We start from the raw sequence: 24,219 nt of genomic DNA, 5'->3' as shown, positions 1-24,219 counted from the left end.
CCCAGCTCTGTGCTAAGAACCCAGAAGTTTCCTGCTGGGTTTGTCGTGATGGAGTCTATGCAGCAGCCTAGGCAGGTGACCCAGGCAGGATCCCAGGATGTTGAACCACAGGTAATCCTTGTTCCTAGATTCCTCCTAGACCCCAGGCCTTCTTTAAGGTTTCTGGGCCTCAGCTGGTACCAGCACAAGAAAGCCAGTATCCTGCACCTGGGGTACACTGCACACCAAACCCGTCACTAGACACCAAAGGCACACTGGGTGCTTTCTTGGGATTCGCATGCAAGGTAGAAGCCGGACATGTGTAGGGCTCCTGGGTGGCAGGAGTCAGTCCAGTCCCCGAAACTGGGGCTTCTATATCAGTTAGGTTACTTTGGTTTGCTAGGGACATAAACCCTGAAAGAGAAATTGTTTCCTCATACCAGGTTCAAGTATGGCTTGATCCAGATATTAAATCTCGTCAATCAGACCCGTATTTGGCTGCATTTGGCTTGTCCTCCTCTGCTGGTGCCGTTCTCAGGGGCCTTTCCCTTCCTGGTGGCCAGGTGGCTGCAGCAACTCCCGGCCATATAGTGGGAGAGAGTCACTTCCTAGTGACTGCCGCAGGAAGGGTGGGGTCACATGCCTGTCTCAGAACCCGTCATTGTGGCCAAGGGTTCCCTGGGTGCCAGGGGTAGGGCTCTTCCTGAAACATACACTCAGAAGTAAAGGAACGGTGGTTCCTGAAAAGGAAATCAAGGGCCTGTTATCAAAAGGGCAAACAGATTAAACTGATAAGTGCGCACAGAGGCCAAACAGGAGCCATTGTCCCAGGCCCTTGTCCTCTTGTCTGATGGCAGAGAAAAGTTCATACACAGGGCAGTGGGCAGTCTTGAAATCAAGAGCATACATGGTGGGGAGTCAGGGTCAGAGGTCAGCCAGGCACCAGATAGAGAGGGGACAAGTGAGTGCATGGCAGGGAGGTAGGAATCAGGACTCGCAGGTTACAGAGATGGACACAGTCGCCTGTGGCAGCTTCCAGGGAATGGGGTGTGCCAGGTCAGCGGCTACCCAGGGCCCAGGAGCAGAGAAAGAGCCAAGGTCACTTGTTCAGCAGATGATCATGGATGCCCATTCTGTTCCACACTTGTGAAAACGGTGATAATCACACAGCCATATCCTGCCTTCAGGGGGCCCACAAGGTCACAGTGAGTGGTTTCATGTCATCCTATGGACAGAATCCAGCTGGTGTGTGATCATGTCATGGGCCATCTCAGAATTCCTTTTTGTTTATTTTAAACGCCAACCAGTTTGGTTTGGGGGGGGGATTCCCCGCCAACATGCTCAGGAGGCACCCATCACCTCATCACTGCTGACTTGCTGGAGATTCCTGCAGAGTAGACGCAATGTTTAACGAATGCCCTTGCTCTCCACCAGCTTCAAGGACTGGGCATTGTCCTAGTTTATGTGGAGCAGCCTTCTTCAGGCCATGTCTCAGATACTTGGTGAAGGTTCTGAACCTGAGAGACCAAACACAGCTGCCACTGTAGCCTGTTGTAGGATGGGGTAGCAACTGACTTCAGTTAAGCCCTGGAATTCCCACACCTTGCCCACGCACTCCCCATGTCTTTCCCTGGCCAGTTGCAGTAGAGAATTCTTGCCTTCTAAACCATTCCTTTGGCTCAAGGTAGAGCCTCCAGAAAGGTCTGAGTGAAACACACCAAGGAATGGAAATCAGGCAACCTGGCAGGAAACTGGTGGTTGGATGAAGTTCGAGTCCAGCAAGGCAGGCGATCTGAACTGGGCTTCCCACCAACGGAGCTGTCTGTTGTCCTCCTTCCCTTGGACAGAGCTCTTCCCCAGCTCTGGCCTGTCCCCTCTGACTCTCCACTCTATGGGGACCCCAGCTACCCCTGTGGTTTCCAGCATCTGCTTTGCTCTGGCAGCTCCAGTGTCTGCTTTTCATCCCCTCCCGTCTCACGAGCTCCATTCACTGCACTGTCTTAGGCTGTCCTTGGCCTTCCCCAGACCTGCCCCACCTTGGTTCCACTTGGGCATCAGCCCCACTGTGCCCGTGCATCCCTCATATCCCGGGGGTTGCCCGTCACTCTCATCTGCTGATCTGGGAAGCACAAGGGGCATCAGAAACATCAGCAAGTAGTGAGATAGGCAAGCCCTTGAGCCCTCTGGAATGGGGGTCCCTCTCCAGGAGTCCCTCCCCGGGCACGGATGTGCTGGAAGATCAGGAGGACTTACCCAGTTCCCCGGACCCCTTCCCAAACCCTGCCCACAGCTGGGCCTGCTGGGCTGAAGGCACCTGCGTCCATGACGTCAGGCCAGTTCCTTCTCACCCACGAGACTCTGCTAAGTGTCCCCACCCAGGGCAGGGTCCCTTCCTCTCCCGAAGTGCCCAACACAATTCCATATTCATTCCTTCACCAGCTCTTTGTGGGTGTCTACTCCAGTCCAGGCCCCAATCTGGTGCTGGGGGACCCAGAGACAAATCGGCTCCTACTGTCTCCAGTGCAGCAATGTCCTTCCTCTTCTGTCCAGCTAACAAAATGCCATCAACCTCTCAGGGCCCATTTAAGCACTTTTTGCCCCACAAAGCTCCCTGACTCCTCCCAGCAGAGCCAGCCCCTCCCGGCTCTGGGTCAGCACTTTCCCTGTGCCAGCCACACTGTCCCCAGACACTGATAGTGGCCACCTCCTCCCCGTGACCTTAGCACCCTCCCAGGGCCTGTGCAGATGAGTTGCCCAGGGAGTCTAGGGAGTGACTGAGTGGTGAACAGTGGCTACACGGAAGGCCCTGGGTTATGGGGAGTGGGGAGGCAGCTCTGTGCACTCCCCATGCCCTTGAACCACCAGTCAGTTCAGCAGAGCAGGAGAGACCAAAAGAGGGGAGGGCTAACTGTTGTTCTGCAGGCCTGTGTTCACTTGAGGACCCCTGCGTGTGGTGCCGTGTGAATGCAACAGGCCTCCTGCGTCCCCCACGTCTGTCTGTGTTGAGCAGTGTGATAGCAGGGCCTCTTTGCCAGAGGACTGACCAGAGCCCAAAAGCAGCATTTATTTTAAGGTCTGTGCTGGAGCAGCTCCCTGCCAGGGAGAGACTCAGCCCAGTGGGATAGTAGCAGGAAATCTGACTCAGCGAGACCAGAGGAGGCATTTTCTCAAATTAGAATTCTCTGTGCCAAACGTGGAGAGTTTATCCCAGCAGGGAAGGGGAAATAAAACATAATATATTGAAAATAAATTCTATCCCACAAGCACGATCCTCCAGGAGAGTCAGCTCAGTGTCGCTGGTGGTCCCCGCCCCACGGCCATGGGAGCACTGTGCCGGGAGCTGCATGTCGCCTTGTCCCCCATCAGTCCCTGAGACCTGTTGGGGATGAAGTGAATGATTAGCCTGGCCTTGCTGGGGGGGTGGGGGGTGGTGTGTGACAAGGGCCAACTGGGAGGTGGCAGGATGAGGAAGTGGAGGGGTCAGATGGGTCAAATTGGTTTTCATGCTCATGCAGACCTACTCATGGAAGCCAGGCCCCTCAACAGGTATCACCTCCCTGAGTCTTCTCAACATCCTATGACATCAGTACAGTTGTTATTATCCCCAGAAAGCTGATGCTTAGAGAAGTCAAGCAACTCGCCCAAGACTACACTGTACTTGGCAGAGCAAGCTTTCCAAACCAGGTCTCCCTGATGCTGGAGCCCAGGCCCTCCCCTCACTGTACCTCTCTCATCAAGCCTTCTGCCTCAGTTCTATCCGGTTCCTGGGGTATCTGGCTTCCAGTGGTTTGGACATGCTCAGAATCCAGCAGTGCAGCTTAGGGTGGCTAAGGAGGTCAAGGTCACTGTTAGAATAAACCTAACAGAGCCCCGAATTTCTTCACACAGTGGTAAGAACAGCAGCGGCGCTGCCCTTCTGAGTGCCTGCTGGGTGCCAGGCAGTGTGATCAGTGGGTGTTTGCGTTTTCTCACATCATCTTCCCCAGACTGATGCAGGAAGGACCATGACTGCCCCACTTCTCACTGGGGTCCGGGGCCTTACCCCAATCCCCTGGTTGGTAGGATGGATTCAGATTCAGGACCCCGCCTTCTTCCACCACACTGCTCAGCTCGCTGGACCTGGGACAGCTTGGTGGTGACAGCAGCAAAGGCAACTTGCCAGCCTCCTGCCCCCTCGACCTGAGATGGCACTGACCGTGTCCCTAATTCAGGTCATTGTTTTTGCCAGCTTAGTTTTATTGTCAGTCTGCTTAATTCCATGTCTTCTAAAATATCAAATCATTTTGTTTATACTGTAAAGAATTTTAAAATGTAATAAAAGTACTAGAAGAGGATATGTAAAAGGGACTTCTCCCAAAGGATCACTGATTATATCTCACTTAACAGGCAAAGTGTTGGGGGATTAACATTGCCTTGAAGCAGTGTAAACTGTATTTTTGAGACCTTACTGCCCATCAGCCATATTGTTCCATGATTACAGCCACCTGGTTGCCCTCCTTGGGATGTCCTGGTCTCTCACCCCTTCTAGGTGGATCCCTGTTTTCACTTTCTGGAGAGGTTGATAGCGAACATTTCCAGAGGGGTAGTAGGTTGAACCTTGGCAAGATGGTGCCTCAGGAGGCCAGGTAGGTAAAGCGGTCGGCAGAAGGCAGGAGATGGTGGTGCTGCAGGACAGAGGGGCACCTACACCCCTGAGCTGTCTACCAAACACCTTTCCATTGCCCAAGCCATGATGACCAGCTAAGAATTCTTCCCCTACTGCCCTCCTATCTTTGTGATTGAAAAACCTGATGCCTGGCAGAACTCTGAGTTACTTTTTTATGCCTTCAGTGCTGTCTTTTACTTATCCAATGTATTATGAGGCATGTTGGATTCCAAGCCCTGTCCAAGTCCCCAGGTCACAAAGGCATGAGATGTGTGCACTGCCTTCCTGGCACTCTTTGTCTGGGAGACACGGTGAACAAGCCATATGCAAAGAGAAATGCTAGTGGATATAGATGTTCTGACTGGAGAGGAGTCCTGAGAATGTCTGGGGGAGACTAGGGGTGCCTTCTCAGTGACTTTTCTGCTGAATCTTGAAAGATAAGTTGTACATCAGATGGAGCTAGAAGGTAAAGAGAATGACATAGCAAAGGGGAGAAGAGTTCCAACTCTTCATAGGAGCAGGGGGCTAGTGTGGGGAAGGGAGAGGCCAGGAGGCAGCTGGGGAGGGCCAGAAGCCAAACTGTAGAGGTAGTTGGGGACCAAGCCTTGGGGCAGCCTGAATGGTGTCTCTTGGGTGTCAGGAGCCAGTGCGGGCTTACATTCGAGGGGATGGCCCCTGGAGGATTCACTCTGAGCCACTGTAGGAAGGGGAGGAAGCAGGTGAAACAACTAATGGCACAGCCAGCATTCTGACAAGACCTCATGGATGTGAAGATGAGGGAACGATGAGAAAGAGGTCCAGGAGACCAGACGGACAGATACCACAGTCCACTGGATGCCCTCCCTGGGAGCTGTTGGTCTTCACCTTGGAATAACACAAGGCTGGCTGCTGGCTGCTGGCTGCATTTCTCTCCTCCAGCCAGCATGCTCTAAGGAGACGTTTGAGGTGCAGGCTGCAATGAAAGGTGCGTCTTTTAGGATGAGCGGGATCACTGGAAAGGCTCTGTGGAGGGACAGAGTGGCCAGCTGGGCAGAGACAAGGTACCTCCACCCTCACTGTCCTGCTTTTGCTGCGGAACTATCTTCCATCCACCTTCCTTTCCCCCCTCACTCTGGGGCCTATAACAAGGGTACCCATGGCTTACTCTTATCCCATGCCCCATCCCATAGTGAGGAAGGTTAGAGCTCCTTCTCGCTGGGTTGCCAGCTCTTCAGCATCCCAGGGCATTTCTGCCAAGGATGATGTACAATATTATGCTAAACCAGCTTTATGGGCAGCCTCTTAAAATGCAAGCCTCTGCCCATGATGGATGGAGAACATCCAGTTGTTTAGCCAACCACTTACAGTTTGTTGCAAACCCGTAAGAACCACACAGGGGTGTCTTGTTAGGCTTGTTACGCCAAGGACCCCATAAATAAATAGCAGAGTGTGTCTTGGTGCATCAGGGCTGGAGTATGGAAATAGAGGCACCGCATAAATAATACATACTTACAAAATAAATACATCAGTACGTTAGCGTGAACAGCCATAACCAAACCACCCTGCGTAACAACCACGAGAAGCTCTGGGGCCTGCCATGTGATTGGCTGCCATCCATCAGTGTGCATCAGCATTCAAAATGACCACCGAAGGGAGGAGGTCTCGTGCATGCTGACCTCGAGGTCTTGAAGTCGAGGCGGGTGGCGAGATTGCAGGTGGGCACCCTGACGCGCAGCTCTGCCGCCAAGGTGTGCAGCCTACCACAGCCGTGTGTTCCTGCAGCTGGCTTAGGGTCTGCCGCCAGCAGAAGGCTGCTGAGCACCGAGGTGCGGGACGTGAGGGGCTATACCTCCAGGAAGACAGTCGGCTTGGTAGGGGTATCGGGTTTTCTCATTATGCGCATTCACTCAGACTTAGGACTTGGTGGGTCGACTTTTCAAGTGACTCTCACCAGAGCCCTGAAACTTTCAGAAGGTCGGTTTCCCATCTCCTGCTGCCCCCATCTCGAGTCGTGAACCCCACTGGGCATCCGGCTCCAGCATCCGGAGCTCCAAAGAGGCAGCTGACAGAATGGCCATGGGAGTGGGTGCCCCTCCCCTTGGTTGTAATGGCACAAGGCTGGATTTCAGTATTTTAAATGAAAAATATATGCAGTTAGCTGTGCGCTGACAATGTCCTTGAGGATTTGACAGTGAGATTTTCCAGCAGTTGGTCTTCGTTAGGATCCTGGCGGTGTTTAATAAGGCAGTCGAACTGCTGGCACCTTGGGCTCCTGTTTGTTCTCCGAGGGCTCTGGGGCTGCTGCGGTAAGCACATCGACCAGAGCTGATCATTACAAGGGCGTACGCCACCATGAATAAAAATGTCACACGTTTTCCCATCTCACAGCGGTACAAAATGTCAGTCCTGTCAAACACACGTTGCAGGGAGCTGTGTGCAGTCCGTACAAATTGGAGAGCTGCATATCCCCCCAGCCTTCTGATATTCTTCATTTGAAGCTGAAGAAAAACAGTTGTTAACCTATTAGCTAGGATTTTAAACTCTGCTGAGGCGGTGGAGGGCTAGACTTTGACACAGATAGAAATGTATTCCAGGGTCCAGGAATTTTAAAACCAGGATCTCCATCCGTTTGTTCCAAGGGAGGAGAGGGAAAAAAAAAAAAAAAAACCATCTCTTGTCTGGCAAACCTGACTGTCTTTAACAGATATGGGGGAAATTTGGAGGTATTTCACATCTAAGCTTCCCACCTGTGCATTCTCCTCAGAAAGTCTTGCTCTTTGGGGTGGCCTTAGGCTCAACCCGTTAGACCGGGATGCCTGTAGGCTGGGAGTTTTCGCTGATCAGAAGCCGGCCATTCCTGATCAGAAACATCACCAACTCAGTGGCCAGCACCACTCGGTGACAGGATGACAGCCAGTGGGTCCGCATTGCTCAAATGTCGGGCGACGGTCTTGCTGACCATTTGAGGCTGGTCCTATAGTCTTGGGCAAGCATCTACTTTGCACTGACCACGCACAGGCCTTGCACCTGGAGCCCAGGATCCTGACGTGACCAAGATAACCTTGGCACTTGTGAGGAGCCCCTTGTCTTTAGCAGAGGGACAGAAGAAAGAAGCCTGGCTGTATCCAGTCAGAAAGAGAGGGACAGCATCAGGGAAGGGGGCAGAGGCTTGAGGGAAGAGCTGAGCCCACCAGGTCGGCAGGTGTGGGGAGGGCACATAGAGTGAGCACATGCCTTGGGAAGGGCTGTGGCACAGAAACGCAGGGCAGGTCTTTGTGGGGCTGGACAGGGTGGCTGCCTTTGGTATGATGGGACATGGAGCTGCTGGGCCAGGGACTGGGTCTTGAATGGCCTGTCGAGGACTGCCTACAGGATGTGACCAGTCCCCCCAGCTGTGGGTGGGCTGGGACAGGGGCTGCCGGTGGCAAGGTGAGCCATGTGGAAGCTGTCGTAATCACCGGACTCCCTTTCTGGAGAATCACAGGATTCTGTGCAATCCTGTCTGTACAACTGCAGAATCAGGAGAAAGTGTTTATTTTAATTTCCTAGCAGTGTACTGCTTGGGGTGGACATCATTCCTGAGATGATAAATTAGCCTTGGTTTTGCTGAGTGGGCCCCGGCCCTTAACGTACTGAGTAAACCCTCCCCAAGGCAGGATGCAGGCCTGGGGACGTGTAGGTGACTGCAAAGACGAACATGTCTGTGTGGTCAGAACAGACCTAGCAAGGCAAAAAGCTCAAAGGATATGGGGGGGCAGGGGGAGGGAAGAACTACCCCAGGAGGGGGAGCACCCTCATTCTCAAGGGGTAAATTTCAGCATCTTCCTTCTGCCATTTGTGTATCAAGTCTGATGGAAGGAGTTTGGGCTTCTCTGGGGTCAGACTTAACCTGAGTCTGGAGCCCGGCTCTGCCACCTGTTAGCGGTGGGGCCTGGGCAAGTCACTGAGCAGTGCAGCCTCAGTTTCTTCATCTGCCAAATGGGGAGTTTTACCTTCTCTGCAGGATTGTTGAGATCACTAGAGACCTTCCAGGTAGAACTTCTAGAACAGAACCTGGAACACAGCAAGTGCCTCAAAACAGCCTCCCCACTGCTATCAGAGGGGGACTCTCCTTCCCAACATCTGGAAGCCCCTCCTCGCTTCGCCCCCTCCTGGGAATGTCTCCCAGGCACCCTTGATGGCATCCCAGATGGCTGCCCCGCTGTGGGTAGCAGTGGAGCCCCCGCCCCTTGCTCCTGTCTGGGCAGAGAATGGCACGCGTCAGCAAGTCTCCTGGCCCCTGCCCAGCCACGGCCGCATCTGCTGCCCGACCTCGGGCCGCCAGGGGATGCCACCGATTGAGGCCGAGCAGCTGCACCTGGCTGAAAACAAAAGGCCCCCCCTCCCCCTGCCCCACTGCTGGCCCTCCCCCTCCCCTGCCTCTGTCCCCCAAGCGGCCGGGGTCACCGGCCCCCTCGCTGCCTTCCCTCCCAGCTGCCTCGCCGCTTTTGTTCAGCATGTGAAGTTCCCCATCAGCCGAGCTCCTTGCACGGGAAGTAATCAGGGATCTTGACAAGGCTTCAAACCACAAATGCCACTACAAATTAACCAGCACCACTACAAAATACTACTCCTGTCAACATCGGGGAAGAATGCTTCGCTCTCAGGACCAGGCGAAGCCGTCTCTCAGCTCAGCTCTCACTCATGGGCCCGGCGGAGAGAATGGCCTCGCAAGGTGACTTGTTGAGGCGGCTGAGTCCCCGGCAGCCCCTCTCCAGGGACACCGGCTTCCAGACCCGACAGCAGGCGCTTTGACTTTTCTTCGAGGGCCACATTCAGTCCCCACTCCCCTATCGAGGCTGCCTGAGGAAGGTTAGCCACAGGCACATGGGATCTGTCTCCAGAGTCTGACAACCAGGGCTCAAAGGCCAGTCCCACCAGCTTCCTAGTGCAGTGTGCCGATTCGGGCAGGAGGGATCACAGCCACACCTCTGTGTGGAGCTTTAGAACTGACCGGGATATACTGGGTAACACCTGGACCATCGAGGGTGCTCCAGGGTGAGGCCCTTCTCCACCTCCCATTCCCATGAAGAAGCACCTTCCCTCACCGTGTGCAACAGGATGGAGACTTCTCACTCAGCTCTGATGGGGAAGTCCATCCCATGCAGCATCTTTCAGTGAGCACCCTCCCAGATTAGAACCTGGAGCTAAGGGATACTTCTGCAGATGCTGCAGGGCCCGAGGACCCCAGGGCCCCCCCAAGGGGCCCAGGACCTGGCCAGCACTGCCAGTACAGAGCACGTGCTGTAGGACGCCAGCGCAGCTTTCCCCAGCACCCTCGCTGACACTCTGAAGCAGAGGCAAGCATTTGATCCTCCCCAACAAGCAGGATCAGCTCTATCAAGTGTGGACGAGAGGATTCAAGATAATGACAGGAGTTGGGGGACAGGCGAGAGCTGTGCCCGAGAGAGCTGGTTGGGCATTTCAAAGGAGACACTCCACATAAATATAGCTTCAATACACTCCTTTCTGGAGGCCTATCAAAAGAAGCCCTCTTTTATTTCCATACCTTGCATAATAGCGGCTCTCCCTTCCCGAGGAGTAGAGGAGCCTTGCTCTCAGCCCAGAGGCCCTTTGTAAAGCCACAGAAAGCTTTGTCTTCCTCTCCCAGCCGGGGGCCATTTCACGCACAGGTCAGAGCATTGATGTGGCTACTAGCCAGGAAAATTAACCAGGTGAACTCTTCCCTCGTTAAACAGTGACGGGGTTTAATTGTGACTTTTGTGTTTCACCCTGTCCATTCCCAGCAGCAGATGTGGTTGGGGTACGTCCCTGGGACAGAGAAGCACCCAGCATTTCCCCCGCCTCCCCATTGAGGATGCCAGGGCCTCCTCTGCGGGGGTAGAGGAAAATTTGACAGAAAAGGGACAATACAGGACACCATCCAGACCCAGAGGATCTGAGATCCCCTTTGAGGCTGACCTTGGAGGCCACCATTCTTAGGCCTCCAGCCACTGTTATGTGCACCCCACCTTCTCTGACCCCTGGAACAGGAAGTGTGGAGGCCCTGGCTGCCGCCCCACCCCAAGCTTTGCATGCATATCCCTCAGCCTTCAGTGAAGCTGCTTGGCATCTCTGGTCATCTATCCCCTTCCCCACACCTCTGGTCCCTGCTTGCTGTCTAGCCTGTTGCCCCACTGACTTTGACATTTCACCTCTGGTAGGTAGTGCCTTAGGTAGTGCCTTTCTCCCCTCTCTGAGCCTGCTTTCCCAGCAGTGAAATGGGGAGACTAGTTCTGACCTTGAAGGAATGTTGAAGGGATGGTCCGAGGCATGCCCCCTTAGGGCCTGGGGAAATCCATGCATTGGTTCCTGAAGAGCCGACCCCTCCCACGTCCATCACAGGACCAGCGCGTGATTAACATTAGATGAGCTCTTTGACCCTCATCCACTGCTCAGTGTGACCCTGGCCAAGTCTGTGCCTCCCCTGGTCTGTGAAATGCAGTCATGACCCTCATTCCTTGCATGAGGCTTCCTGAGCTGGCGAGTACATTGACTAGGTGTCCGTTCACAACAGGCCACAAGAGCTTTGGGCTCTGCCCCCTCTCGCAGGCTGCCCCGCCTCCACCCCTGCTTTACTCTCTGCCCCAGGTCTGCGTCCAGCAGTGAAGCGTTCTCCACCCTGCAACCCCATGCTGGATGCCCGCTCATCCATGCCACCCAGGTAATTAAGTTGATATTCCAACACAGTTTCCCCTCCTGACCTTTTGGAAACAATGTGTTTTGCTGCATCAACAAATTAGCTGCAAATCAGATGCTGTTCTCATCAATGTGGGTTTCATATCCAATGAACATACTCACCTGGTCCCCACAGCTGACAGATATAAACGCCGAGAGCCAGGCAGAGACTGGCAGAGGTCAAAGAGTCCCTGTCTTCTCTGGGACTTCCGTGTCAGTCACACTGTGGGGCTTACCCACTCATGTCCACATCTCCCAGCAGTCACGTGGCCAGCTGGTGAGTTGATAACATGGAGGCCTAGGCAGGCCATAGCTAGAAGAGAGTGTCTGTCCTTAGGAGCCCACCCAACCTCCTCCTATCCATCTTCTACATCAAGAACACCAAAGGCCTCTGATATGTCCCTTCCTACCTGAATTCTTCCCACTGCACTCAGAAGAAAACCCACACTCCTTAAGCGGGCATTCAAGGCCTTAAATTATGTGACCTCCACAGGCCATTCCTCCCAACCTACCCCATCCTCACATTCACCCTCACTTAGTCTTACTCGATCACTGTGGTTCCCATCTCATGCACCTAAATTCTGTACTACCCCCTATCAGATAGAAGAACCCCTCCTTGGTACTTCCACACACCTCAGCACCCCTTTCTCCTCTGTGTTATAACCCCTCCATCAGAGTGGGAACCCTCTGAGGGCAGGGCTGGGTCTTACTCAGGATTGTGCCCTTTGCCTGTACAAAATATCCTCCATTGTTTGTTAAATGAATCGAGACAAGAATCTTCTTTGGAAAGGACTGGAAAGAGATGCTAAAATAAGGAAGGAAGGCGAGGATGTCAGTCATTCTCTCACCAGCCTGTTTTCTAAGGCACAGATCTCTTAACAGCAGAGTCCAACTTCAGAAAGGATACGGAGTAGAAAAACCGAATCAGAAAGGATTCCAGATGACTTTGGAAGTTCCAGTTGACAAGGATAGCACAATGGACTAAGAAAACCTGCTTTTTTTAGTTCCTGCCACTAGCTCTGTGACCTCACGTTAGTCACATAACCTCTCTGGGCCGCCTCTTCTGCAGGGAAATAACCCTCCTCCAACTTGCCTCATCAGGGAATGTGAGGCTCAAAGGAAAGAAGAGAAGTAGAAATGCTTTGAAAGGAAAATACATCATGTAAATAGAAGAGATTAGTAAAACCCAGTCCCTTTCAACAGTCCCCTGCTCAAAGCAGGCTTCCTTGGAAAACCAAGATCCTTGCATTCACAAGACTCTTCTGGGAAGTCTTGTGGGTTTAAGGGAGGGATAGAGGATCAGATGTTCTCATTTCATCAGCAGTTTGCCAGACCAGAGCCTCCCACAGCCAGGATTCCCTCCTGTAGCATCCTCATGCTAGTGCTGGTGACTCTGGAGTTATTTCCATTTTACAGAAGACTTAACTGAGGCTTAAGACTGAATAATGTGCCAAATGTCAGAGCCAGTATTGAAGTCAACTAGAAAATGACAGAGCCAAGTCATGAACAAGAGTCTTTCCAAAGTCTGTTTCTTGGGGTTTTAGCAATGCTTTTTGTACTCTAAGAAAGGTGTTTTTCTGAGAAGTAGGTCAAATTCCATTGGATCATACACCCCTGAAGGACAGACTCTGTCCTGTTCTCCTGAATCCCCAGGCCCTGGCCCCAGGCCGTTGTTCCATCACTGTTCATGGGAGGGATCTTTCCACTCCGGGGGAATCTTCATCTGGACTCCATGTGACTTTCAGAAAGGTGGGTGCTTATGTTGGCCACTGAAACCTCCTGCGCCCCCACTGGAGTGCCAGATCAACTGCTGAACAGAACTCTTCTTAGGCAAAGATTGCCAAAAGCCCAGCCTTTTTCAGCTCACTTAAGAACCAGCCGTCCGTGTAGCCAGGGAATTGAGGATCACACGTGACGCGATTTCTCTGCAAAAGTGCCTGGACCTCTCGATTCTCTGCTCCAAGGCTCTTCTGGTTTTGTCTCTTCTTCCTCCAGTTGTGGGAGGGGCCCCGGACTTACAGTCAAGAGGCCTGACAGCAGGCCACTGTCCCTCCCTCCAGTCTGTCCCTATCCGTGGAAGGATAAGCTCCTGGCACTGGAGCCGTGGAAGCAGCAGACAAGGCTGCCTGAACCTGGGACTTAAAGAGCGTGGGTGGGGGTGGGGCGGGGGTTCCAGTTTACTAAAATGACTCACTGAGTCTGGCCGGCAGTACAGTCCTCTCGGGCCAATCCATCGTAGCGCCACATTCAATCACTCCCTGACTCAGCTTCCTGAGCATTGGAGCCATGTTCTAGAAAACAGCGTGTTGAGTTGATTTTTTTCCTATCTTCCCTCTGCACCCTCTCCTCCCACCTAAGTCACCAGCACTCCACACTACGGCCTATTCTAATTGTCCCCAGAGGACTCAGCTCTCCTCAGCCTGTGTCCCCCCGCTGTCATGCCCCCCAGCATATTTGGGGAACTGCAACCACTACAGCTCAACAGCCCTCTCACCCCCTCCCCTCCAAGAAGCAGAAGCTTCTCAGCAGCGCCTCGCCCTGGAGGAGCTGCTGTGATCCACCCAGTGTCCCACTCAGAACCCGTGTACCGTGTTACCCTCTCTTGGTGTCTATAATTCCCCTGGTTCACTCTCCTGGTTTCTAGGTTAGGTGTGGTCAAGAGGCTGCTTTCCTCCCACCGTTTGTAAATTCGGTCGCAAAAGAGCTGATACTTCCTGATGACAATCAAAGCAAAATAATTACAGAATCTGGAGAACTGATATTCATTGTGTTTCTTCTACATGTGCCAGGAAGCTTCAGTCAGAAATCTTGCTGAGCACCTATTTATCCAGTACCACACTAGACTCCAGGATAAGCAGAGAAATGAGATGAGTGAGCTGATAATTACAACCTCTGTACCAAGAATACATGGCAGGCAGAGCATCTGACCCTCACTGCTCAGGGAAGGGCAGGGAGGGCCCCCTGGGGAAGGTGGTGCTCGAGACAGAGAGCAAAGGATGAATAGGAGACACCAAGAGTGAGACAAAAGGAAATAGAAGATGTTTCGGGAGCAGCCTTCAGGAACACCTGAGCTTTCAGGGAGAGCAAGGGGGTGAGTGGGGCAGGGTTGGGGGGAGAGAGGCGTTTGCAGAGGCTTATGTGTGGGGTCCAGACTCTGGAGGGCTTTGAACACTTCAGTCAGCATTTTCCAGGGGATATTTAACAGGTGTTATAGGGGATGTGAGTCTGTTCAAATAAATATGGGAAACGGGACTTTTATGGGGGGAAAAAAAGAATAGTGTTTTGCCTGTTGAGGGTAGGGGTTTTATTACAAGGGTTGACAGGCTCTGCTGTGCTAACCAGCATCATGAATCTCCAGACAGAGCAAGACTCAACACTTCTCATATCTGCCAGGGGGACCCCCTTTTCTTCTTTCATACAATGCGTCTCCCAGGATGGTGTTTCTCAGAAGATAGCTCAGGAGATGCCAGCCTTCGACTGGGATGATTTAGGCTGGCAAAGAACATAATTAGGCATGTTTGTTGTTTTTTTTTTAAGCCCACTCTGGAATAAGATGGAAGATGGTTGGGAGGGGAAGAAGCTGGAGAGTGGGAAAGCTGCTAATGGTGATATTTGCTGGCGTCTACTGGCCAAAGATCTTGGCAAACGTCATCTCATTGAATATTTTCTGACAGTCCCCTCGGGTGGGTAGTGCCATTACCTGCATTTATAGATGACGAAAGTCAGGCTTGGATGGTTAAATCGCAGGCTGCAGAGTAAATGGATGGCTTGGGTTCAGTCTGAGACTGTCTGACCCCAGAGGTCATCTCCTAAACACCCAGCCCCACTGCCACCCCCACCGGCCAGGTCAGAGGTGACTAGTGGTGAGGGCTCTGGAGCTCGAGAAAGAGGCCACCCAGAAGCAGAGGGGCCAAGAACAAGGGAAGCTGAAGGTGATGGGGTAAGCAGAGGGTGTGTGTGAGTTGAGGGGTTGGACGAGGACCACAGCCTATGCACCTGTGGGCAGCCATGCTCATCTCACCGGGTGGCATCCCAACCCTCGACGGCCTCCAGCAGAAGGGTCACCGAGTGTGGGTTCGCCAGCACTCCAACAGCACAGGATCCAGGAAGCCAGGCTGTGCTCTTATTGTGCCATGAGGGACCCCAGTTCTCCACTAAGTCTGTCAGCCCACTTTCTCCATAGACCACTCTGACAGGCCCGGTGCTGGGCACCAGGGATCCAGGGACTCTGGAGACATGGCCTCTCCCCCCAGGAGTCGGGTATGGAGAAGGAATTGTAAGGCAGGTTTGCTGTCTGGAGGACCACTCCAACCAAGTGAAACTCTGAAGTGCTGTCCAAGAGAAATGTAACAGGAGCCACACATGTGAGCCACATATGGAATTCTAAATACTTTAGTAACTGTATTAAAAAGTAAAAAGAAATAGATGAGATTAATTTTAATAATATATTTAACCAAAATATCCAAAATATTTTCATTTCAACATATAATCAATATAAAAAATTATTGAGATATCTTGCATTCTTTTTCAAACTAAGTCTCCAAAATCCAATGTGCACTTTACACTTAATAGCACATCTTAATTTGGACTCACCCTGTGTGGCCATTGGCTCCTGTTGTGGGACGTGCAGGTCTGGACTTGGCGGCATAATGATGGACCTCTGTGAACCACGAGGCTGATGGGAAGAACCAATCAGAAGCCTCCCAGGGCTTGCCAAGCGTCCATAGTGTGGACTTTACTCTCCTTACACTGTGTTCATCTGCCCCACTGTCCAGGGCATCTAGATATCTGGGCAGGCTGTTGAGAGAACAAAAGCTTGACTTTCAACACAGAGGGTTCAAGGGGTGAGCTAAGAGATCTGTGTGCCACTGATTTTTATTCAAAAGCCAAGCATTTTGTGCAAATTATATTTATTCATCAGACATTTATTGAGAAGATACATTTTCCCAAGGTACAGGGATGACTCCCTCAAGGAAATGAACATTTGAAGGAGTAGGAGGGCAGTGGGGCAGACATGGGGCGACAGTGGGTGATGAGCGGGAGCACTGGAGGGCAGCACCCACCCTTGGCAGAGTCCCAAAGGACAAGCAGAGGTTTGCCAGGCAGCTCAGGGTGGGGCGGGTCGTTCCACCTGCTGGGCAGGCATGAAGCAGGCCTGAGAGCCTTGGCCATGCGAGGGTCTTCGAGTGAGCACAGGGGAGGGCTGGGAGGGGTCTGGGTAGGGCACGGCAGAGGCCAGGTCTTAGAGGATTTAGAACGCCAGCCCAGGGCCCTGGTGAACTCTCACCCCAGGACAGGAGGGGACAGCAGAGGTCTCAAAGCTGGGGTGTGGCAGGGTCACACTGCATTTTAGAAGACTCCTCTTGGCCAGTGTGGAGAATGGCTGAGGAGCTCCAGGCGGGGGCCCTGCTGGTTACAGTGATCCAGGCCGGAGGTGGAGGAGAGGGCCTCAGACATGGGGTGTGCAAGAGCCGGCAGCCAGCCATGGGAGCGGGAGGCATCAAGGATGGCCGTCGGGCTCCGGCTTGGGTGGCTGGATGCCCAGAGCTGTGTGTGGAAATGCATCGAACCACCTCTGTATGCACTGATTCCTTAAGTTTCCACTTTAATGCAGCCACCGAGACTCCGTCCCACTCGCCCGCCGCCTCCCAAGATACAGCGCTCGAGGCCCGTGAGTAGCCAGTGGTTCTGCCCTCTCACCTAACACTGCCTGAGCCGTCTCCCCGCCTGACTAAACCTCGGGGGTCTGAACTCAGCTGCCTCGCCAAGGAAAGCCAGGAAGTGGGTTTTTCAGCTTCCCTCTGTGTGGCATGTACCCGAACTTGCATTTCCTGAGCTTCTGTCTCTTTCTTCTGAATCAGTTTGGCAACTTGCAGGTCGGAGCTGTAGGTAGCGGGGCTGCTGTGTGCTGTATTTGCCGTGTGTGCCTGGTTTGAGCGCGTCTCCTAGGTTGAGCCACGTTGCTAGCCAGTGAGCTTTAAAGGCTGCAGCCGCCTCTTCCTCACAAAGGAAACAGAAGTCTGGCAGCAGGGGTCTCGTTGCGCCAGATCTTGGTTTGGAAATGCATTTGATGTCCCTTCCCAGGGGCGGACGCTACGCCCAGAGAATATTGAGCCGGCTCAGATGGAGACCAGTCTCCTCCTCTCCCAGGCCGCACACGGGGCTCTACCTTCCCAAGCAAAGCTCCGAGGAAGGGCAGAAAAGCAGGACGAGACGTGATAAACCCACCAACAACTGGGAATGGGCTGGTGAGGGAGAGGAACCCATCCATGTCTTCTCAAGAAGAATGCCTTGGGAAAGAAAACACTGGGTGCGGATCCGGGGTTCAGCATCAGTGAAGTCCTTTTTCTTGTGAACTAAGACTTCAGTCATGCTGAGGCCTGATAACTTTAGCAGCTTCCTTTAAAGTGGGAAGGAAACTGGCTGGAACTATTGAGTGAGGGCTGTTGACCAAGGTGGCTGTTCAAAGCAGCCACCACTCTTGCAGTCAAGCAAAAGAGGGCTGGTTCCAGCTCAGCAGCCATCATGGTTCCCCACAAACCCGAGTCCCAGCCCCTCCTGCCCTCCCCACTGCGGTGTCCACATCCATCTTGAAAAGTGTGGCAGCTGAGGGGTGCAGGTGGCTAGGCTGAGCTGTTTCTGACTTTTTTTTTTTAAGTGTTTATTTGAGTGAAGATCTATTTTAATCAGATGGCAGCAAACCAGAAATGGTTAGGAGTGCTCTCAAACTGTGTCAGTTTTGAGTCCTTGTCGCATGTACCTAATGTTGGATGGGTGGCCCTCTCTGCGTGGATGTTGGAACATTCTGTGGCACTGCCTTCCTTCCCTTCCCTTCCCTCCCATGTACGGGAGCTGCAGGGCTGGGGTGGAGGCAGCCATGACACTGAAGTTCCAACCACACGTGACGGAGCTGTCCTGTACCCCAAACCATGGTCAGCACAGCTCTCAAGGGGCTGAAATGTTTCTGCTTACTGTCATTGGATGGAAGGCACAAACAGCAAAGAGAAACTGCTCTGGGGGACAGGAAGCCAATGTCTGGGTCAAGAGTTGTGTGATTTAGTGGGAATTTCTACATAGTCATTAGTAACGTGGATCTGGGGAGTAGACAGAGCCAGGCTTGATACCAGGGTTGTGTGACTCTGGGCAAGTCCTGAAGCTCTCTGAGGCTTGCTTCTCTCTCTCTAATACACCCTTGTTCATGGAGGTTTTTTGTGAGCATGAGTATAGACCTCATTTGTAAGGCTCCTCGCACAGGGCCTGGGACACAGTAGCAGTTCTTATTCTTAATAGATTTTTCAATCTTACAACTTCTAAGGAATGACCCAGTTTCTTAATCATTCACCTAGGATTTTCATAGTCAGCGAATCATTCTTAGTCATATCATCCCAGATGAGCCTCACAGAATCTCTATGAAGTAGGCATCTCCTCCACCCATTTTAAATGAGAAAACTGATGCCCAGTAACTTAACCCAAGTCCCTCAACTACACAAAGGGGTCACCAGACTCTAGAACCTGTGGTCTTTCATGCATACCAAGTTACCTGGACCCTCCATCTCCACCAAGTCCATCTTAATACAAAGGATGGGGGGAGAGCCTTCAGGTGAGAAAAATTTAATCAGTGGTAGGCTGTGTTTCCTATGGAATTGTTACGGCAGTGTTAGGCCCTGGCACGATGCAGGGGTGAGGAGAACTGACATTTAGTGAGCACCTTTTATGTGCCTCGGACTGTGCTCCTCTGTCCTTAAAAACAACCCAGAGGAGGCAGATGCGATGTCACCAGTTGGCAGCTGAAACCACAGAGATAATCAGAGGCCATGCTGGCCTTTGAGCCCAGGCCTGCCTCTCTGCCCTGCCTCTCCTCACTCCTCACCATGCAGCCTCTCCCAAGCCAGAGTCATCCAGTGGCTAGCCCTAAGAAGTGCCTGGGGAGACCTAGGATCCAAGATGGCAGGTAATTTCTTAGTAGGATCCAGGGCAGGATTGCTCCCCTTGGAAGAACTCAGAAGCTGAAGATAGCTACTGTTGGCTTCATGTTCTGTCGCCGGTGTGAGGACCCAGACAGCTGGGGGCTGTGGGGAGGGCGGGCCGGGGGCTGGAATTCAGCCACATCCACTGCTGACGGAGGACTTGGGAAGGCAGGTACTGCCCTGAGCACTGAGGAGCAGCTGCTTCTGCCACCGCCCTAGTGTGGGAGGTGACTGGCCTGGCACTCGGGGCTGCGTCCCCTTGGGTTATGAGACACTGAAGAGGCAGGTGGCTGAACCGAACTGATCCTCCTGGGCCTGGAAGTCAGAGAGGCCTGTCGTAGTCTGACTCACAGTTTGGACGCTGCTTCGCTGTGTGACGTGGGGCCGTATGCCTACCTTCTCTGAGCCTTGGTTTCATCATCTATAAAATGGTCTGCTCTACCTCCATGGTGGGGTTATGAGGTCATATATTTGTAGTACCTAGCACAGTCCCTGGCAAGAGGTGGACACACACAGCCAAATTCTGCCCACCCCAGTACCTTCATTCAAAGCAGGGTCACCTTGGGGCTGATTTGGGAGCCCTAGAAGTTCTGTGCTTCCTGGGCCTTGCGTTCCCTGGTGCCCCAGGTCTGTTCATTCTGGTGCCCTCACGCAAGCATTTCCAGTGGGCACTCCTGCACACTAGGGGTGAGCCTGGGAGATGTGGAGTATGGGTCCCATAGCTCCGAGGGCCTCAGAGACCATGGCCTGACAAGCTCCCATGTCAGGAGCCGCTGGCCCCTCGCCGGGCTTTGCTGGGTCACTTAGCCGCAGGCACTCTCAGCAGAAGTGTGGCCATCAGCCCAGGCCAGTGGGAGCGTGGGGGCCAGCATTCAGCCTTTCTGGAAGGAGCTTTGTAGCCTGGCACCTGTCGCTGGAGTTCAGATGTGACCAGAGGATTTAGCTTTTCTTTGTAAAGGGAAGAGAAAGGAAAGAGCAGAAGAAAGCCTTGCCAGTGTCTGTGGACTCAGGGGAGTGGGCTGGGGCATGCAGGGGAGAGGCAGGCTGTGGTCGGCCGCATGTGAAGCGCTTTATAAGCTCTGTATTTATTATTTCTTGCTCACCATTAAAATCAAATGTACTCGGTGCTTTTGTATTCAATACACATTTAACCCTGCCGACTTGGATTTCTCAGGTTTTAAATCCAGTGGGGAATTGGCTGGTTTCCCAACTTTCCCCTCAAGTCCCCCTTGAACAGAGCTCCAAATCCCTGTTTAGCATTTTCTCCCCAGCGCGGCTGGGATCGGAGTGCTGGTGCGCCAGTCGCGTTGTGTGTGTGCGTGGTTTCTTCCCTAATCCCAGCCCCCACTCCTCCTAAGCACCCCGGAAAGACGGATCTGATCACTGAAATATGACGGGCCAGTTGTCTGCATCGTCTTGTGATTCAGGCTTAATTAAATCATTTTGTCTGTGTGTGTCTGTGCCTGGTGTGGCTCTAGCTGTACGTCTGTGGCCGTGTGTGTGTGTGAGAGAGAGAGAGATCCATGCATGGGCCTTCTCCTCCTGTGCATGCCTCTGTGAGTATTTGTGAGACTGTGGGTCTGTTGGCATCTCCATGCCTCCGTGCATGTCTCTGGGTGGTTGTCTGTCCATGAGTATAATTTTGCGTCTGCTTTGTCCACACCACTCAGACGTGTGTGTGACTCTGGGTGTGTCTACAGCCGTGCGGGTGACTGTCTCTGGGTCTGCCGAGCCTTTCTCTCCCTCCCCCGCCTTCGCTGCTGCCCTCCCCCTCCCACCCTTCCCTCTCCCGCTCTGTCTGGTTTATCATCCCTAATGAAGCAGTCTTCTCCATCGATCCTGCTGATTGCCAACCCATTCCTTTTGTTTGTTGGCGCTGAGCCATTCAGCGGCACTCTGACAGCTCAGCTCGTCTAATTAGCTCTGTTGTTCTTTTTCCCCATGTTTCACCACGTTGCAAGTTCAGTTGAAGTTGCCACAAACTTAATCCCCCCATTTCAGCCACAAGTTCACATTCCTAACCCACCTCTATTGTACGAGGAGCAGCTGCGGGCAGGGACAGGCGAACGGGCCTTACTGTCTGACCTTCCTGAAGCCCCCACCCCAGGACCCCGGGGCAAGGCAGCAGTCGCCCCAACTGCATGCCCTCTTTGTGGTGCAAAGTCAGGTGCAAACCAGGTGATCCTGCTTACCGGCTGCCGGAGGAGTCAGGCTCTGGGCCGGAAACCAGTTCAGGGTTAGCACTGGTGGGGGATGGATCCACACTTGTACTCAGCAACCAGTGACTGGATGTCTACTCCATGGAAGGCACTGTTCTAATAGCAGTGATAATAATAGCAACATTATTATGCGCTTCTTAGATTCCAAGCAGCAACATTCATTTCAAAAAATCCGGCTGAGGGGGTCACTAAACCAGGCATGGAGCGGAGTGCTAGGCAAGAGTGAGACCATCCTAAATCCATCTTCTAATAGAGAGACACCCCCTGTCTTCCTTCCGTTATTGATAAGGTCGCAGGGAAACACAATGAGCTTGTATTGAGCCCCCACTGTGTGCCAGGCCCCAGGCCAGTGCTTTGCCTACATGAGCTCGTTGGATCGTCACAGTAACCCCATAGCAGACAGCAAGTTCGGTGGAATGCTCCTGGCTTTTACCACATCTCTGATTTGCCAAACCAGGCTGACATCAGACTGGCTGTTCCGCAGGAAAAACTCTGGTTAAATCAGATGTGAGGAGGCCTGAGGGCCTGATGAAACTCAATAAAGACTTGTCTCTTATGCAGCCAAGTTCTGTAACCTGTATTCTGAGGCCATTGTGTTGTGTCGCCCAGCAGTGCGGGGTTGGGGGCTGGGGGAGGTTCCAGAAGAGGGCGCAGCGTTTGGAGCATGCCTGTGCTCTCCTTCTCTGTCTTGTCCACTGACCTCAGCAACCGTGGCGTTGCCTGCATTGGTCCCTCGTCTGCAGGGCAGGGCAGCCCCCACACTGGGCTGCTCGGTCCTTCTTACTGGCAACAAAATTCACAGATAAGCCCTCTCCAGTCCTCCTCTGGCGTTGTACGGAGATGGTGGTGCCAAATTTAAAGCCAGCTAGTGTTGACTGGCCCAAATGAGTATTCTTCAAGGACACCTAGAAATTCTGAGCCTAACTCTCATCACTGGCTCTAGTAGGAGAAGGGAGTGTCTTTTTATACGATCCCTCATCTTAGCCTTCAGAAGCCGTATATAGGGGAAAAAACCACCATGTCGCTGCAGTCTAGCTGTGGACCAGGAGGCTTGCACTTCACTGTCAGTACACCCAGCTCCGGCCCTTGAGCTGGTCTGTGTGGTGAGTGCAGCGGCCACACGGACTGTGTGGGGGTCCAGACCAAGCCCTGCACAGGGCTGCCTGGGGGAGCAGAAGGAGGACTTTAATTGGTGCCCTAATACTGTTAGTATTTGCTTCTCCACCCTCCCACTTAGAGAGGAAAATGAGCATCCTGTAATTCAGCTGTAAAAAAGAACAAAACAGGCACGTGTGCCCTAAACACAAAGTCTGAGTGAAACCTCCTTGTTCTCCCAAACCGGTTTCCAGGTTCCAGGAGAAGGCAAGCGGGACTTAGCATTAGGGCCTCTTTGTTCCAGGTCATGCCCAGACAGTGTCTCACTGAGCCCTCAGGGCAGCCCCGCGAGGAAGCAGGTGGAACCACCCGCTGGGTGCAAATCAGGACACCCAGCCCTTCAGAAGAGCCTTTCTCCTTTGAGTAGGCCACAGATTCCAGTTCACAGGTCAGCCACCACTTCAACAGTCTCCATCATAAGCACAGCCTTGGAGTCTATGCTCTGAAAATCCCCCAGTGTTCCTTTTAGGGCTGCTTACCTGCATCTTGAAAATGTCCTTGAATGGCTTTTCCAACTCAGCCCTTCTTGGGGATTTTCCCCATGCCCATTCTAGGTGCGCCCTCCCCGTCCACACGTCATTAAAAGACCGAAGAGCAACATCACAGTGGAAGCCCGAAGGACGTCCGTCTCCAGCCCCGACCAGTGAGTACCCCGTCCTCCTCTCCCCTCGGTCCGCAGGAGCCCAGGGGGCCAGTGCTTTGTGGAGCCCACGCGGCAGCCCTGGCCTTTGAAGGGCTTCCCCGGAGCCCTGAGCGGGTGTTTCACAAAGAGGTCGGTCGGGGAGCAGGGCTTGATCTTCAGTGTCGGTTCTGCTGGCAGTTGTCGCACCAGCGGGAGGCCCCAGAGGCCAGGAAGCCGGGCACTGGGCTGGGTTTTGAGTGGTGACACCCACGGGGTACTCAGACAAGCTCAGAAAGTGGTTCTTGGCTTTTTCTTACGCTAAAAATAGAGGGTCAGCAGGAGAGAGTTAGGAACCCGGTTGAGGAGGCTACCTATTTAACGAGGGCCAAGACCCATGGAATCTGGTGGGCTACAGTCCTTAGGACTGCAAAGAGTCGGACACGACTGAGCGACTCATACACACACCACCTTCCTAGGCCTGGCCTGCTCGAGGGAGATACACCCAGGGCTATCCTCATCTACTGCCCCCCCACATCAGCACCTCTGCTCACCTGCGTCGTAGTGTTTAGCTTATTATGAATCTGCTTTTCTAGCTCTCCTTGGGCCCAGAGCTCCTCAGGACAGGCGCTGGGTTTCATGCACCCTAGCAAGCAGAGGACCCGGTTTAGAGTCATTCTCTGGGCAGACGTGGGTAGATGGGGGGAATGCCAGGGCCAGAGGTGAGCGGTGTGAATGTGAGAGGCTTAGTGCTGTGCACGGCCCCGGCTTCAGAGCTGTCTGGAGAAGGTAGCACTTCTTCCATCAGAGGATGCTGTCTTCCCTTGGCCCCCAAGGTGCACAGCCCCTGGTCTCTGCCCGAACAACTCAGCAGCTTCCCATGATGCCCTGAAAAGTACATGAATTCACCTCGAGTTGTTGGAAGAACCAAAATCATTG

At 53.1% G+C, this 24,219-nt stretch overlaps 1 protein-coding gene across 11 annotated transcripts in view; it reads left to right on the top strand.

The window, feature by feature from the left end:
* Window positions 1-24,219, top strand: part of DENND1A (DENN domain containing 1A) — a 527,524-nt gene that overhangs the window by 482,516 nt on the left and 20,789 nt on the right. For 8 of the 11 annotated variants that reach the window (XM_070452577.1, XM_070452573.1, XM_020872163.2 and 5 more), the window contains 2 exons: window positions 16,935-16,991; window positions 23,216-23,304. In XM_070452577.1, the coding sequence (XP_070308678.1) occupies window positions 16,935-16,991; window positions 23,216-23,304 (146 nt within the window). The remainder of the gene's footprint in view (window positions 1-16,934; window positions 16,992-23,215; window positions 23,305-24,219) is intronic. The other 3 variants (XM_020872162.2, XM_070452559.1, XM_070452592.1) reach the window with 1 other exon arrangement.

The sequence above is a fragment of the Odocoileus virginianus genome, chromosome 2, assembly GCF_023699985.2.
Source record: "Odocoileus virginianus isolate 20LAN1187 ecotype Illinois chromosome 2, Ovbor_1.2, whole genome shotgun sequence".
Lineage (NCBI taxonomy): Eukaryota > Metazoa > Chordata > Mammalia > Artiodactyla > Cervidae > Odocoileus > Odocoileus virginianus.
Note: the sequence above shows the minus strand (reverse complement) of the source record. Positions and strands in the feature narration are given on the sequence as shown.